This window comes from Pongo abelii, chromosome 10, assembly GCF_028885655.2.
Source record: "Pongo abelii isolate AG06213 chromosome 10, NHGRI_mPonAbe1-v2.0_pri, whole genome shotgun sequence".
Lineage (NCBI taxonomy): Eukaryota > Metazoa > Chordata > Mammalia > Primates > Hominidae > Pongo > Pongo abelii.
Genome location: NC_071995.2, coordinates 105,387,651 through 105,403,543, shown reverse-complemented (window position 1 = coordinate 105,403,543; position 15,893 = coordinate 105,387,651). Strand labels below are relative to the sequence as shown.

Below are 15,893 nucleotides of genomic sequence, written 5' to 3'. Positions count from 1 at the left end.
AAAAAGCAGAACAGGAAGGATGATTGTAAGCACTTGGAAAGATCCTGGAACCTCTAAAACTCACCCATATTTCCTTTTTTTTTTTTTTTTTTGTCTCCTCTGCACATGAATACAATATGAGCAGCACTATGGCCTGGTGGTGAAGCTGGGACTAGACGAGAGACCAGACTTGGGTTCAGCTCTATTGCTTAGTGGCTGCGTGACCTTGAGTTAGGTTCACCAACTCTCTGAGCCTGAGTTTTCTCATCTGTAAAGTGGGGGTGATAAGAGTGTCTTCCTCATGCGGTTGATGTGGAGATTAAATGGGACCATGAATGTGTTGGATTTAACACAGGAGCTGGCTTAGAATAGGCAGTCAGTAAGCTGAATTATTATTTTAGTGATGATCTCTAAAATTCTTACCAGGGGAAAAGTGGGCTTGGGGCAGCTGTGAAGGAAGAAGTAACAGCCTGAGTGAGCTTTAGGCTAAGCCAGGAAAGAAGCCCTGGGGAAGGTCCACATGTTCAAACATTTTGGCTGTTCCATTTGCTTTTGAAAAGGGCTTAATGGGAAAGAGATCTCTAATAGGACCCTCTTAGGGAACTTTGTTTAAAAGCACCTCAAGTTTAGACTGGGTAGCTGAATAGAGTTCCCTCAAGACAGCAGTGCAGAAGGCATACTAAGAAATCTGAAGGGCCTTGGGGCTTTCAGAAAGACCCCTCTTCTTGGTGGGACAGCCTCTGTGCAGCTCCCCAAGCAGTGTCACTATTGGGATCCTGGGCCTCACCCCATTGAGAACATGGGAGTGCATGCTCTCAACACCTTTCCTGACCTGATGTTCTCTAATTATGGAGGTAGCCTGTAGACGCCTATGGATCCAGGGTTATTGGGCTGGGGGGATGCCCTGGGCAGTCAGCTGGGATGGGCATCTGAGGAATAGCAGGGATGTGCTAACAATGATGTTGTTCTCTGGCCTTCTCATATTGCTTTAGTACTAAGAGCAAACATCCTGCCTACATGGGGTTAATATTTGGAGCAGTATACCTGCAGTCTGCATGTTGGAAGTCTTTGTTCACCGGGACATGAACGTATATTCACAGAAGTAAAATACCGTCCACCTGCTTTTCAAACATTTAACGTGATTGAAAGGTTCACCTACCAATAGGTGGGCTGACTCGTGACCCTCAAATGAAAAATAGGCAGCATATCCAGCTGACCCCAGGCTGACATACACTGAGAGAGGCAATAAGCTTTTGTTCTCATATTTAATGCCACCTCCATGGAACCCGGGCTGGCATTCAGGTCACATGTGGGGCCCTTTGCATGACATTGTATGCTGCCCAATTGCACCAGAACACTCTTTACTCAGCAGTGTTGACACATGTCCTCTTAAGTCAATCAGCCCTTCCTTCTGGACTGACTCATTTAAAAGGAACAATAAGGAGGAAGAGATGCTGGGAAGAAGAAGAGGGTGGGGATGCCACTTCGGTATTTACTAAGACACTTTTTCTTTCTTTTAAAAACAAAAACAGGACAATAATCCCTGGTGGGACAGCTTACATTGGATGATGAGTTTCCGGTGTTCATCACGAGAGTCTTCCATGGTGTAAAGGGTTTGCTTGGTGATACTGTTCAGGTCCACATTCCTCCAGTCTTCCAGCATTTGGAACGTGATGTCTGCACTGTGGATCACTGTTCGAGATGCCTATAATCCAATCCAATCAACTCATTAGCTCATGGGTTGTTAAAACTCTTTCACTGTATTTCCTTTTATATCTTGTTAATGCATCTGCTTATGGTATTTTGCCAACTACCCTGAAATTCCGGGAAATTCAATTTCAGGAAAGCACCAGAAGACTCTGTAACTCGGAAGACGCAGACACTGTTTTCTCCTGTGGTTCTTTCCATACATCTCTTTTTCTCTACAAGAAACTACGAGGGTGGGCTAGGCCAGACCAAACCCTGCTGTTTCCAGTCCCTTTGGTCTTGACCCCATGGAACAATGGGACGAAGCCCAGAGATCTGTCAGCTTTCTGATGTAAGCCTGTGGGATGGGAGCTCTGTGCCGAATTATCCTTGTGTCTCTAGTCCCTGAGAAGCTACAGGCTGTGATTTAGAAGTGTTCTTGCTACTCCTGGGCCTAACTTAATCCCAGAAATTTCAAAGTGTGTATTTTTCATATAAATACATTCTGAAGCAGTTTATGCTCTAGTTTTCTGTTTTTGCTTTTTTTAAATGTAACTATAATGATTAAAACACATATGAATAATTAGGTTGGAGGAAAAGGGAAACTATACCATACATCTCAGTAGTTTGTTAGTGGATGGAGGGATGTGTATAGTGTGTGAATAATTATATATATCTATATATGTTTTTTCTTTAAAGCTGTGGCTTTTTCATGGAACCCTCATTAGTGAACTTAAATTTACAAGTTGGAACAATACTTGGAACAATATCATCAAGTTGAAACAATACTGAGAAAAGCTAAGAAAAATATATATCTAGGATCATTTCCTTTACTTGCATGTTTTCAAAATGTCTTTTAATAAAATAAAAAAAGATTTAAAATACACAAAGACATTGTCAAGTCTCCTAATATGTGTAAATTTCTAGGCAAAGGTAAATGCTGACAACCCCTTGTTGTACCCAGACCATCCAATTACAAGTAAAATCTTAGTTAAATAATTGTAGAACTCTTTAAAGGTCACAAAGGTGTAGAATATATGAGTTAGGTGAATCTCTAATGATAATGAAAACAACTGAATGGAAAGGTCAGGTGTCCTGGATTCAAACATAACCTAGTTCAAATCCTGGCCTTGTTGCTGACCAGCTGATTTGGGGCAGGCAAGTAGATTAACCTCAGCCTCCTAATCTACAAAGTGGAGATATAATAGTACCTACCTTTTTTTTTCTTTCCTGAGCATGTTCCTTCAGAGAAGCATTGTGAGCTACTTTATTACAATGAAATGAACTGCTTACCAAAGAGTGAATTCTGTAAGCAAGTGTTTAGAACATGCTTTTTTTTTTTTTTTTTGAGATGGAGTTTTACTCTTGTTGCCCAGGCTGGAATGCAGTGGCTCGATCTTGGCTCACTGTAACCTCTGACTCCCAGGTTCAAGTGATTCTCCTGCCTCAGCCTCCCTAGTAGCTGGGACTGTAGGTGCATGCTGCCACACCCAGCTAATTTTTTTGTATTTTTAGTAGAGACAGGGTTTCGACATATTGGCCAGGCTGGTCTTGAACTCCTGATCTCAAGTGATCTGCCCACCTAGGCCTCCCAAAGTGCTGGGATTGCTGGCCTGAGCCACCGCACCCTGCCTAGAACATGCTTTTTAATAGTGTCTCTCACCATCGTGTTTAGGGCCTTAGTGCTTACCTCTTAAAGAAGGGCTGCTGTTGAGGATTCCTTGAGATAGTGTTTGAAAAACAGTGCATAGTGCAGAGAGCTCAATAAAAGTGGCTACCGTTATTCCGATCGCTTCTCTTTAGTGATTGTGTTGATACCTCAAGGCCTTTGCACATGGTGTTCTTGCTGGCTGGAACATTCTTCTCCCTCCTTGCCCCAGCAGCCCCACTACGATGTACGCTCCAGCTTAAATGCCACACCCATGGAAAGGCCATCTCTCACCACTTTATCTACATAGGACCTGAATGCCTTGTGATTTTCTATTTCCATTCTGTTTCTTTCATAACATTTAACACTTTTAATTTTTTTTCCTGCTGAGGAAAGTACCACTAAGCACGGTATTGGGCACACAGTAGGCACCCAAAAGATTTTGTGAAGTGAATGGCTGAGATAGGAATGCCAAGTGCTTACTTACCTGGTGTATCTGAAAGAGCCGGGATGTGTGAATCTTGGGTCTAAGTTTTGAGGTGAGTCTTCAGTTGGACATTGTTTAGTCTGACTTGCTGTGTGTGTGTGTTTAGGAAAGCTCACTGGAATACTAGCTGGTGTTTCATTCCCAGCCTTAACCCTAGTCCTCTGTCTGATCTGGGAATGTGTCTGAAAGCTGTCCAGTAGAGATGGAAATGGGGCATTTGCCGATTAAATTACATACTGTTTTTGTGCGGAAGGTGGAGAGGGAACGTGTGTGTGTGCCCCCACGCTTGTGCAACACGTGGCTATAGGTATGGGTGTGGATGCTTTTATCTACATGTGCATTAAAGGGACAAAGTCCTCTCTAAATTGTCTGATCCCCAGAGGGAGGCACCAAAACCATGTCTAGTTCCCTGATATGACCCAAGAGCCACTCTTCCAAGCTGGAAAAAAGAATCAGAGGGCCAGGCTGGCATGCATCCTCAGAAATAAGGCAGTGTTTCTTTGTTAGGCCAATATTCATCTTCTTCCCTGAATCCCATTAATCTGTCAGGCTCTGCACCGTCACCAGAACAATGCCCAGGTGTAGCCTCTGTAGCAGCCTGCATGAATCTGGACGAGTTTCCCTCTGGTCTCCGAATCATCCCCTGTGCTGTTCATGCCAGGGGCAGGACAGGAGCAGTGAGGTATATGTGGGTGTTGTGTTATACTTTCTGGTTCCTGGCCTAGGACCCTCCTTCAGGCCCCTCTAACTAGAAACCCCTCCCTACTACCTTGACCTTGAACCCACCCAGAACCAACAGCACCTTAAAGGAGAGGCTGCAAACAGAAACACAGGAAGGGGGCAGGCAGGTGACATTCAGGAGTGAGGTGGGCCAAGTGTGAGAGAGTTGGTGGAATGAGGACGGTGGCCACTGTGGAGAAGCTTGGCCCAGCAGCTGACAGTTGTCCTGGGGAAACGGGGCTCTGGGAGCAAGTTGTCAGCACTTGAAGGTTTTCTTCAGAAAAATGTGGGTGTTTAGCTGTCATCTCCCAGTTCCAACTGTTAGTGACTATGTGAAAAAAATTGTTTTGAATATATTCAAACCAAACAACAATAACGCCACACATCTGAGGGCCAGATTTGGCCTGTGGCCACTGGTTGCCACCTCTGCTTTAAGGTCATTAATATTTTAATGTAATTGTTAATCGGTTGCCTTAACAGACTTAGAGTCCCTTCATTAAAGTGCAAAATTAATAGAATGTAGTTATATGCCATCAAGCTATAACTACAGAGTTGATAGGGGCATGGAGTGGGATCTTCCACTTTTACTTACTACACTTATATTTTTAAATGTTTTCGATAGCAAGCATATGTCACTTTTGTGCTAAAAATAATGCAGATCTGGAAAAAAACTAAACAAAATTGGGCAAATATTGAATATATTATGTGGCTTTGAACTCAGATGATACAACAAACAAATCATCCTTTTAATCTGTTTGAATCATTTGATTCAACCACTACATACATTTTGGGCTGGATAATTAAGAGAAACACAGAACTGTGGACCTAGAACATATCTGAAAGGTTAAGGGGCAACTGATATCAGAAATTATTTTGTATATTAGTTGAAACTAGTTATTGGCTAATGTTTTCATTCCTTATGTGTAGAAATTAAAAAATAATAGAGAGAGTGCCCTGTTAACCTGAAAGATCCTGCAGGAAGTTGTTTTTGTGGATTTGCCCCCTCATTTGCAATGACTCAGCAGTGATTAAAACACATAATGGAGGACAGCTACCTGGCAGAGATGATTTAGTGATGTTTGCCGTCTCAGAATTTGGGAGAACCTTCTCGACACTGCAAGGAGAAAAGAATTAGTTTGAAATATTTGCATGCTTTATGATTCTAACTTGGATTTTCCAGGGGCACATTTCAAAAAGTAGCCTGCTTATTTTGCCTACATTTGTCTCACTGCCCAATCCCATTTTATGTACCCACTGGCAAAACCCTGCACTTGATTCTTTGTTCTCCCATGTGGGCTTCAACAACTATTTCCTAATGGTGACATTTGGGGTACATATTTCAAAGTCATGCACACGATACACTCGCAGGTGTGAGAAATGGTGGCGTCATTCAACCGTGAGTAAAAGCAATTATTTACTTGTCTTTCATTTCGCTAATTGCAGGCTCAATCACTTCTCCCCATAAATAATTGCAGGAATCAAGTGGAAGCTTTGAAGAAGTCCCTTTAAAAAGTAGTATGTCTAATAGTAAACTTTGATTGAGCCTCAGCGGTGTGTGGGGCTAGGAGGTGCTTCTGGGATAGAACCCTGGCTTTGCATTCATAATCTGTCCTTTTTATCAAATGATCTCCATGACCTATTTGCATGTTTTGATGATGACTGCAGCTAGGAAAAGGTCTTGTTTCCTACACTGACATAATAGGCTGATAATTTGAAGTAGGGTGATCTTATATCTGTGGATTTCAACGCAGACAAGACATGTGCCTGCCCTAGCTCTTCATTCTTACAGAGTCGTTGGAGTGGGGCTTGTTTCCACCCCTTGCACATTCTCAAAATACACTCCCAGGCTGGGCTTCCTGGGAAGAACAGCTTCCTCCAGACACACACAGGTGGAAGGTCCAACAAACCTCCTCGCCGCCGACTTTGAACAGGTTTGTTTTGTCGGCGTAATTAAAATGGGTGCAGGGGCATTCTTCTTGGTAATTTCTGAACTGGTCAAGTAATAGTCAGAAATTTCCCTAGGATTATTCTAATTTGTACTCAGAGCTGGCTTGATTTGAAAAATAAGGTGTGGGGTGGAGGAATGGGGGTGGGAGGGGGCAGATGGACTTCTAATTTTCCAGGCTGATCAATCGTTAATCCTTCTCCTTAATTACTTTTTCTTTAACTTTGTGATGTGGAATTTAGTGCTCATGAAAAGAAAAGAGCTGAGAGCCATGAAATAAAGCAGGCTTTATCAATAGGTGATGGCCACTGCAGGCAGCCTCAAAGCGCGTCTGAAAGGGCTCCCTTTGCCTGTGGAGAGAGGGTAATTTGATCGCCTTCATTTTACTCACTGGCACTTATTTCGGGCAAGAATAGCAAGCTGGTGTATTCAAATGGGGCTTTAAAAAATGTATATTTTAAAACTTTGTTTTGCTGAAAATCATTTCATCTTTGTTTAATAGCAACAAACGAACTGTACATGAGTCTCCCCGCAAGTACAGGCAGATTGAAACAGAAAAATAGAAAACTAATGCTGGGGAATGGGTGCCAACACTCAGCAAAGAAAGGGTTCACGGTCTCAATCCCTTTATGAGAAATATTAATTTGGCTTTCTAATTAGGCAGAGAATGCGTGAAGCCCTTAAGCTATTCTCTCTCTCCTGCTACCACCATTTTATGGGCAGTCACTTCAAGGAAATCTCAGACCTGAGTTTGATTCCTGGCCCCTACTTACAGCTGCGTGGCTGTGTGGCTTTGGGGGAACTTTCTTTGCCTCTTAGAGCCTCATCTGTAGAACAGGGATACTACTTCCTACATCGCAGAGGCAGCATGAGGATTAAATGAGATAAGGAGGATGGTAGTGGTGAATAGAAACTTTGGTGTCAGACAGACCTGGGAGAAAATCCTGTCTCTGCTACTTACTACCTCTCTAAGTTGATTTCTCTTCTGTAAAGGAAGAAATGTGCCACCTATAATAAACATTTTATGAGGATTAAATACATTTACATATGTAAAGTAATTAGTATAATACCTGGTGCTTTCTAGTCAACCAGTAAACGGTAGCTGCTGCTACTATTAACAACTTATGTAAAATATTTGGCACTAAAATGTAATTCTCTCTTCCATCCCGCTCCCAACTCAGTACTTACATTCGAACTTGATGTTTCGCAAGTTTTCTGGGAGGTCGTGGAGAGCCACTTTTAGCCACTCATCCAGTTGCTTGGCAAACTTTCGAATCACCTGAGTTAAGCTAGAAAAAGAAACGATGAGTTTTAAGTGCTGCACATGTTGCTTAGTTCCTCTCACAGGCCCCTAGAGGGTTTTATTTCCCCTAATAATGTTTTAGCTGCTACCAATAGGTGCCATTTGTAATAGCAACCTCAGAGACAGTGCCAACAGCCCAAGCCCTGTGGAGAGCTGGTGGGTCTGGGAAGGGCACGAATAGAATGTACTCTGCTGGTCGCTGATGCTCACTGCAAGGCTTGGTGGCATCCAGAACTATTTAGATGCAAGCAAAACATGCTCCTTCATGTTTTTGAAGAGCTTGTGTGAGAGGTGAAGACAGTGGGCCGTGGGCCTTAGAAAGCCCAGTCCTGTCCGATCCTCCCAGGCAGGCAGGAACCCCGTTTGCAACATAACTGCCATGCCTGCCCACCCAGCTTACCAAACTGCTTGCCATTTGGTGGGAACTGGGAAGCAACAGCATATTTTTAAATTAGCAAACAACCCTGATATGGGCCTTGAAACCATATTAGATTCCAAGAGTCAAAGACCATATTAGAACAGGAGGCAGGAAGGAACTGGAGAGGCGAAGCACTGAGCAGGGCAGTAGGTTGCAATAAGATGGGAATTTGAAGTTGAGAAGACACCAGGCACCATTTTCTGGCCCTTACTATCAAAGCCATCTGCTCACAGGCCTAGGTTCGTTCTCCTCCACGAAGTCCTCCTTGGTTGTGCCAGACACAGGGACATCTCCCCGTTGACCATCCATCCTTGCCTTCCACCAACACCACCTAGCCTGCCCTGGTTCAGCCTTTCACCCACTGTCTCCTGTCAGACGCAAAATCACCAACCTCCACCCCACTGGGCAACCCCATTTCTCTCTGGTCACTCACTCTTTCCTTTCTCATGGCTATCTCCAACCTTCTTCAAGACCCTTATGCCTCCAATTCCCCAACTCTCCCCTTCCTGCCAGCGGGTGGAATCACCTCCTACTTCTCAGGGAGAAAAAACACATACACATACACACACACACACACACACACACACACACACACACACACACACACACACACACACAAAGGAAGGATATCATCAGCCCTCAGCTACCTGTCTGGTTCATCTCTTCTTCCTGATAGAATCCACGAGCAATCCCTCCTCTTGCCATCCCCTGCTGCTTTCTCAGGAAATCTACATTACCGACGGTCCCTTCTCCTGTATATTCAGCTTTTTCTTCTCTACTAGATCATTTTGCTCATCAGTTTTTTTAGGAGACAGTCTTGCTCTGTTGCCCAGGCTAGAGTGCAGTGGCACAATCTCAGCTCACTGCAGCTCACTCCGGCTCCCAGGTTCAAATGACTCTCGTGCCTCAGCCTCCTGAGTAGCTGGGATTACAGACACATGCCACCACGCTCAGCTAATTTTTTGTCTTTTTAGAAGAGATGGGCTTTCGCCATGTTGGCCAGGCTGGTCTCGAACTCCTGACCTCAAGTGATCCGCCCACCTTGGCCTCCCAAAGCGCTGGGATTACAGGCGTGAGCCACTATGCCCAGTCCTGCTCATTATTTTAATGCATTTAAGAATGTCTCACCTTAAAAACAACAACAACAACAAAAACTTCTTATTTCCTCCACTCTATCTCCTTGAGCCACTGCCCTTTCTCCCACATCACAGACAGACTTCTTCAAAGTGCTGCCCAATTCCTTGTCTCATTTCCTTCACCTCCCATTCCCTCCTCACCCCGCTCCTGACCTCAGCCTAAGCAGCCCCCATGCATGACTCCAAACCCAGTGGACTTGTCATGGTTCTCATCTGCTTGACATCCTGGCAGCATTCGATTCTGTCACCTGCGCCCTCCTTTTGGAAACACTCACTTCTCTTGGCTTCTGTGATCCCTCCTTCTGCTGCTCCTCCCCAGTCACAAAACTCCTGCCCTCTGCCTGGTCATCACGCCTCTCAGTTCTTCATGTCCAGTCCTGGGCTCTCTTCTCACAAAGCTTTCTTCCTTCCCCACGTAGTTTCTCCAGGCCCACAGATTCACTGAATCTGTGAAATTCCCGTCTGTGCAGATTCACTGTCTGCACTTAACTTTTGCACCTCCGGCCCAGAGGTCTCCAAGTTGAACTTGTGATTTCTCCCTTGGACCTGCTTCTTTTCTTGTGTCCTCTATTTCAGTATGAATTCTCTTTTTCATCATTTTATTTTTATTGGTCACTTTTTTATTTTCAAGAATTTCAAACTTACCCCAAGACAGGTAGTATAATAAACCTCCAAGCACCCATGACCCAGCTTCAACAATTGGCATCATTTTTGCCAGTTTAATATATTATATTCCACTTTTTCTTTTCTGGAGTGTTTTGAACAAATCCAAGATGTCATTTAACCCCTAAAAACTTATTGTGCATTTCTCACTGGCAAGGTTTAAATACATATGTGTACGTGTATACACACACATGCACACAATGTGCGTGCAACATTTAAATCCTCCATGCTATTAGTTTATCTAACAGAATGAATAGTAATTCCTTAATATCATCTACAGCCCAGTCTGCATTCAGATTTTTCTATTTCTCCCAAAGATGTTTAGTTTGTTTGAATCAGGATCCAAACAAGGTCCACACATTGCATGAAACATATAACATTGTCCTGTTCTATTTCTTAAATCTTTTTTTTTTTCCCTATTTTGTGCCATTTATTTATTGGCAACATCATGGTATTTGTTCCCTGGAATGTCCTACACTCTGATTTGGTTGAATTCTGTCTTGTAGTGTCATGTAATCTATTCATCTATCCTGTCTGCTTCTAAAGACTTGATTAATTCAGTTACAATTTCTTTAGGCAAGTATCCAGTTTTGCATACACTATTTTGGACACAGTCTCTCTTTCCATTTACCACATATTACAGATTTTGCTTCCAAATCACTTCCCAAGCACAGCCACTTCTCTCCCTTTTCTCCCTAGTTCAGGCTGCCGTCATCTCTCATCTGGACTTACAGTAGCTTCCTGAGTCCATCCTGCCCTGCTCACCTTCCTTCCCACCTCCACTCCATCTTCCACATTGTCAGAGGGACATTTCCAAAACACCTGTAATTCCGATTAAAACTCCTCAATGTTTTCACATTACTCTTAGGATAAAAACCCCAATTCTTGCTGCAGCCCCCAAGGCTCCACCTTGCACCTTCTCCCTTTCTCCGCATTCCGGACCTCTGGCCTCCAACTCCAACTGGTCCTCTCCCCTCAGGGCCTTCGCCCCTGGCATCCTTTCAGTCAAGAGCATCTCTTCCCTCTTCACCTGCTTAGCTCCTCGTTATTCAGCTAATCTCAGACTAGATGTTATTTCTATAGGCAAACCTTCCCCGAAGCCCCCAGACCAAGTCAGCACCCCTGATGATTCCTCTTGAAAGACCATGTAGTTGTGACTGTTGTTATGCCAACTTGTGTGATTATCTGATCATTGTGCATCTTTCTCACTGTACCCTTCATGCAGAGGGCAGGGACTATGTCTGTTTTGCTTATCACTGTATCCTCAGTACCTAGCATAGTGCCAGACACATAGTAGGCACATAGGAAATGCTTGTTAAGTGAAGTGTAAGAATGAATAGCTCTCCATCCCCAGATGGACAACGGGCCTTGTCCAAACTGTCCCACTCCCTACCCTCCTTATCTCTGGCTGCAGCTTCTCCCCCTGTCCCCTCAGCTTACTCCATCCCTGCAGCACTAGCCTCCATTCGGTTTCTCCAACACTTCAGGCCCTTGCTTACCTCACCAGGACCTTTGCACTTGCCGTCCCTTCTGCCTGGAAGCTCTTGCCCCAGATAGCAGCTCACCTCCTGATCACCTGCTCTAAGAGATGCCTCCCTAAGCCCCAACTGACTCTATCTCCTGCAGCATCTATGCTTTCTTGACATACTGTCCTCTGTGGTGTACACCTGCAGCTCGACCTCCTTCCTCTGCTTTCCCTCCACCTCTCTCCTTCCCTAGGCTGGGATGCCAGGGTCTGTCCTCCACTTCTAGGGACACACTTTTCCTCCCTCTTGTGCGGTTGGCTGCCAAGTCTACAGCTCTGGCTTCAGCCCTTCTCCTACATCTTAACTCCACACTCGTAGCTCCCTGAATGCCCATCAGTGGTGATGCTGTTACAACTGCAACAATGGTGATAACAGCAGTTACCTTTTAATGAGTGCAATGTGCCAAGCTACTAAACACTTCACATGTACTTTCTTAATTAATCCTCACCTCAGCCCTAGAAGTACATACTGTTGTTAGTCCCAACAGAGAGGTGAGAAATCGAGGCTCACAAAAGTTATTTTACTTGTCCAAAGAGATGCAGCAAGTGGCAGAGCCAGGAGTCAAGTTCAGGTCTATCTGACTTATAACCGCTGTCCTACTCCACTTTGATGAAAGTACCACATTGTGCACTTTGACATGCCTTCCTGCTCCCCATCTCCAGTGCCGTCTGCCTTTCTGTCCGATGTTGCTATTCCTTTGGCATTTCAGGCTTGGTCCTCAGTCTTTTCTTTGCCTCTTTGACTTCTTCTCTCTGCCCATAGCACACATGCATGCACACACACACACGCACACACATGCATACACACACATTTTCTTACTATAGCTAACCCAATTGTTATTAACAACCACTGTGCCGAGATTACTTGGAAGAAGTGAAAAACCCCAGTTTGAGAATGATTTCCCTTTCTTATAAATGGGAGTGTATGATCCATGGTTATCTCTGTAATAGTGTCTTTTTATTCCCCTGAATTTCAACATGCTCTTCTGAGTTGGAAAGGAAGGGATGGGTCTGAGCTAGGGGGTGGGGAGCTGTGCCTCAGCTTGGGCCTGCCCAGGGTCATGAGTGAGAACTTCTAGTGCCAATTCTTATTTCCATGATGCTAAGCACAGGGCTTGGTACAGAAAAGGCACTCAAAAAAGTTTGAGGGATGAATGAATATATAAAACTGAAAAGTCAGCTCTCAGATGGAGCCTGATCTTTTGAATAACTTTGTCTTCCTGATTTAATGAAAAAGGCACTTGATTTGTAAGCCTTGCAGGCTAAGATTGCAGTGGTAATTACATAACCACGTAATTTTTTAACAGTCTCCTTTGGCAGACTGTAACTCAGTGAGGGCAGGGAGCATGCTTATCTTATGTAATGCTGTATTCCAGGAACTAGCATAGTCCCTAGCACATTATAGTAATCAATAAACATTTGTTTAATGAATGAATGAGTATTTGTGGTTTTCTTGAATGAATATTCGGGTCCTGACTATTTCATTTATTTGCAGGTGAAGGTAGACAAATCATTTCAGCCTTTTTTTTTTTTTTTTAGACAGGGTCTTGCTATGTCACCCAGGCTGGAGTGCAGTGGTGGAACCTCAGCTCACTGCAACCTCCGCCTCCTGGATTCAAGTGATTCTTGTGCCTCAGCTACCCAAGTAGCTGGGATTACAGGCGCCTGCCACCAAGCCCAGCTAATTTTTGTATTTTTCGTAGAGACGGGGTTTCGACACGTTGGCCAGGCTGTTCTCAGACTCCTGGCCTCGAGTGATTTACCCGCCTCGGACTCCCAAAGTGCTGGGATTACAGGCATGAGCCACCATGCCTGGCCCTCATTTCAGCTTTTAAGCTTTAACCTCCACATCTGTAAAAATAAGTCAATTATAGATAGGAAGGGAGGGGTTAACATTTCATTTGTACCCCACAAACCGCTTTGTAATAAACAGCAAATGCCATGTGTATGTGTGTGTTTAACACCTATAAAGCATTATTAAAAGTATGTGAATCTTTCTTATAAAGATGTGTTTTACTAAATCCTCAGAAGATACCTTTGTGGTACAAAATATAAGTGGAGATTTAACCTCAGTTCACTTGATCAGTGACTGAGAAGGATTTTAATAACACAAAGCCCTAAATGGCTCCTACATATATAATATAGACATATACATATTATAAAAATTGAAATTTGGTCTTAATGTAGAACATTTGAATAATGCAGAAAAGGATGAGACTAAAATGTGGCCATAATCCCCTCTGGAGGTAACCTTTATTAGCCTATTTGGGTGTGTTTCCGTTCCATCTACAATGTGGAAAGCTGGAAAGAGCATCACTCCCACCATAACAAGAAAAAGCCAGATAATCTACAAAATTATAACTTTTCTTTAAACCATTAGAGAGCTGAGGTCACAATCATGTAGCCTGGAATTTATGGAAAGAAAGGCACCTCCAATGAGAGAAGGACTTGGGGACTGGCTCACTTGCAATAGAGGGAAGAAAACAGGGTGTTACATACAAGTGGGTGAAATAAATTTTGCTAACACTTTTAACAAATTGCTAATGGGCCAATATGAACTACCATGAGAGTATAGAACTCTTGGAATGACAGATACGAAAGAAGTTCACATCTATTTGCAAGCCCTCCTCCACAGGCCTCACCAGGTGTTCATGAGGAAGACTGGGGACAGGACAGGAGGACAGAAGAAGCCTTTCTGAGAGGTACATGTTTGGAGGAAGGGAACAGCTGTTGCTGTGGAAAAAGCATGAAGTTCCACCAAGACCTTTCTCCCTTATGGAACAAAAACCTCAGTTGGCTAGGGGAAGAGCAGAAAACACTGTTGACCCCAGGGAATAGGGAAGACCCGTTGTAGGTGGGGGAAAGATGAAAAGAGAAAGCTCTCTAACCCTGCTAGAAACCACCAAGGGCTCAGATCACTAGAGATTTGTCTCTGCAATGAGTCAAGATCACTGAGAGTGCCCAACTCAGAGATCCAAAGCACAGGGCTTGCTTAAGACTGAAACAGGACTGTACAAAGGAGAACCCACATCCCCACTTCCAGCTCCAATCAGGCTAACAAGCACCAAGTCTTAAGCAACTGTGTGCATAGGGACGGCCTACAGGTAAAGGAGCAGGCACATTAAGGGAAACAACCCAACAAATCTCCAACTTAAGCACAAAGTACCCCAGAAGAATTTAAGTCTGGTGCTACACTAAAGGTAACCATAGGAACAACAAAACCCAAATGCAATGAACTCCCGAATAGACTGCCTCAACCCATATTCACAGCCTAGGGGAAGAGGCATGCCCATTTCCAGGCATAAGTATTATTTATCCCAGTCTCTACTCTTCTACACACTGTTTGGCAGCCAATAAAAATTATGAGATAAACAGAAAATTAAGAAAAAGAACCTACTGTCAAGAAACAAAACAATTAACATAACCAGACTATCAGACAGGTAATTTAAAATTTAAAGTAACTATGATTACTATGTTAAAAGCTCTAATGGAAAAAGTAAAGAAGCATGAACAGAGGAGGAATTTCAGAAGAACACATAAATAATTACTATTATAACATTAATATATTAATAAATGTGATAATAATTATTATTAGAGACAGAGTCTTGCTGTGTCATCTGGCCTGGATCATGATTCATTGTAACCTCAAATTTCTGGGCTCAATTAATCTTCCCGCCTCAGCATCTTGAGTGGCTAGACTATAGGCACAAGCCACTATACCCAGCTAATTTTTTTTTGTAGAGACAGGATCTTGCTTTGTTGTCTGGGCTGGCCTCAAGTGATCCTTCTGCCTTCGTCTCCCAAAGCACTGGGATTACAGGTGTGAGCCACATGGCACCCAGCCAGAATGCAGAAATTACTTTTAAAAGAACGTAATATTAGAAATAGACATAAAAACAAAGTACAGTGATGGAGATTAAAAAATGCTTTCAATAGTCTCATTAGTAGCATTGACATAGCAAAGGAAAGAATCAGTGAACCTGAAGATAGGTCAATAAAAATCACTCCATCTAAAACACAAGGAGAAAAATGAGTAGAGAAAAAGCAAAATCGAGCATCCAGGAGTTGTGGGACAGTATCAAATGGCCTAACATACTTGTAATTGAAATATCAGGAGGAGAAAAAAGAGAGAAAGCAGAGAAGAAGATGATGAATGGGTATTTTCCAAAAATAATGAAATACATCAAAGCACAGATCCAAGAAGCTCAGAAAACCCCAAGTAGGATTGAAAACAACACAAAGCATTGAGACACATCATGGTCGAACAGCTGAAAACCAAAGATAGAGACTGAAAAACCAAAGACAGAGAAAACTGTGGAGGCATCCAAGGAAAAAAGGCACGCTGCCTACAGAGGAGCAAAGATGTACAAAAGACAAACATGC

At 43.4% G+C, this 15,893-nt stretch overlaps 1 protein-coding gene and 1 long non-coding RNA gene across 12 annotated transcripts in view; one reads left to right on the top strand and one right to left on the bottom strand.

Moving 5' to 3' along the window:
* LOC134759452 (uncharacterized) overlaps positions 1–5,174 on the top strand; it is a 61,647-nt gene extending 56,473 nt beyond the window's left edge. Inside the window, exons 2-3 of one of the 2 annotated variants that reach the window (XR_010135678.1) lie at positions 1,512–2,017; positions 2,365–2,733. This is a non-coding gene — a long non-coding RNA (uncharacterized LOC134759452). Of the gene's footprint in view, positions 1–1,511 lie in introns of both variants that reach the window. The other variant, XR_010135677.1, reaches the window with a different exon arrangement.
* Positions 1–15,893, bottom strand: part of RFX4 (regulatory factor X4) — a 178,211-nt gene that overhangs the window by 44,362 nt on the left and 117,956 nt on the right. For all 10 annotated transcript variants that reach the window (XM_054527588.2, XM_054527589.2, XM_002823686.5 and 7 more), the window contains 3 exons: positions 7,654–7,754; positions 5,576–5,634; positions 1,540–1,684 (listed from right to left, as the gene is read on the bottom strand). In XM_054527588.2, the coding sequence (XP_054383563.1) occupies positions 1,540–1,684; positions 5,576–5,634; positions 7,654–7,754 (305 nt within the window). The remainder of the gene's footprint in view (positions 1–1,539; positions 1,685–5,575; positions 5,635–7,653; positions 7,755–15,893) is intronic.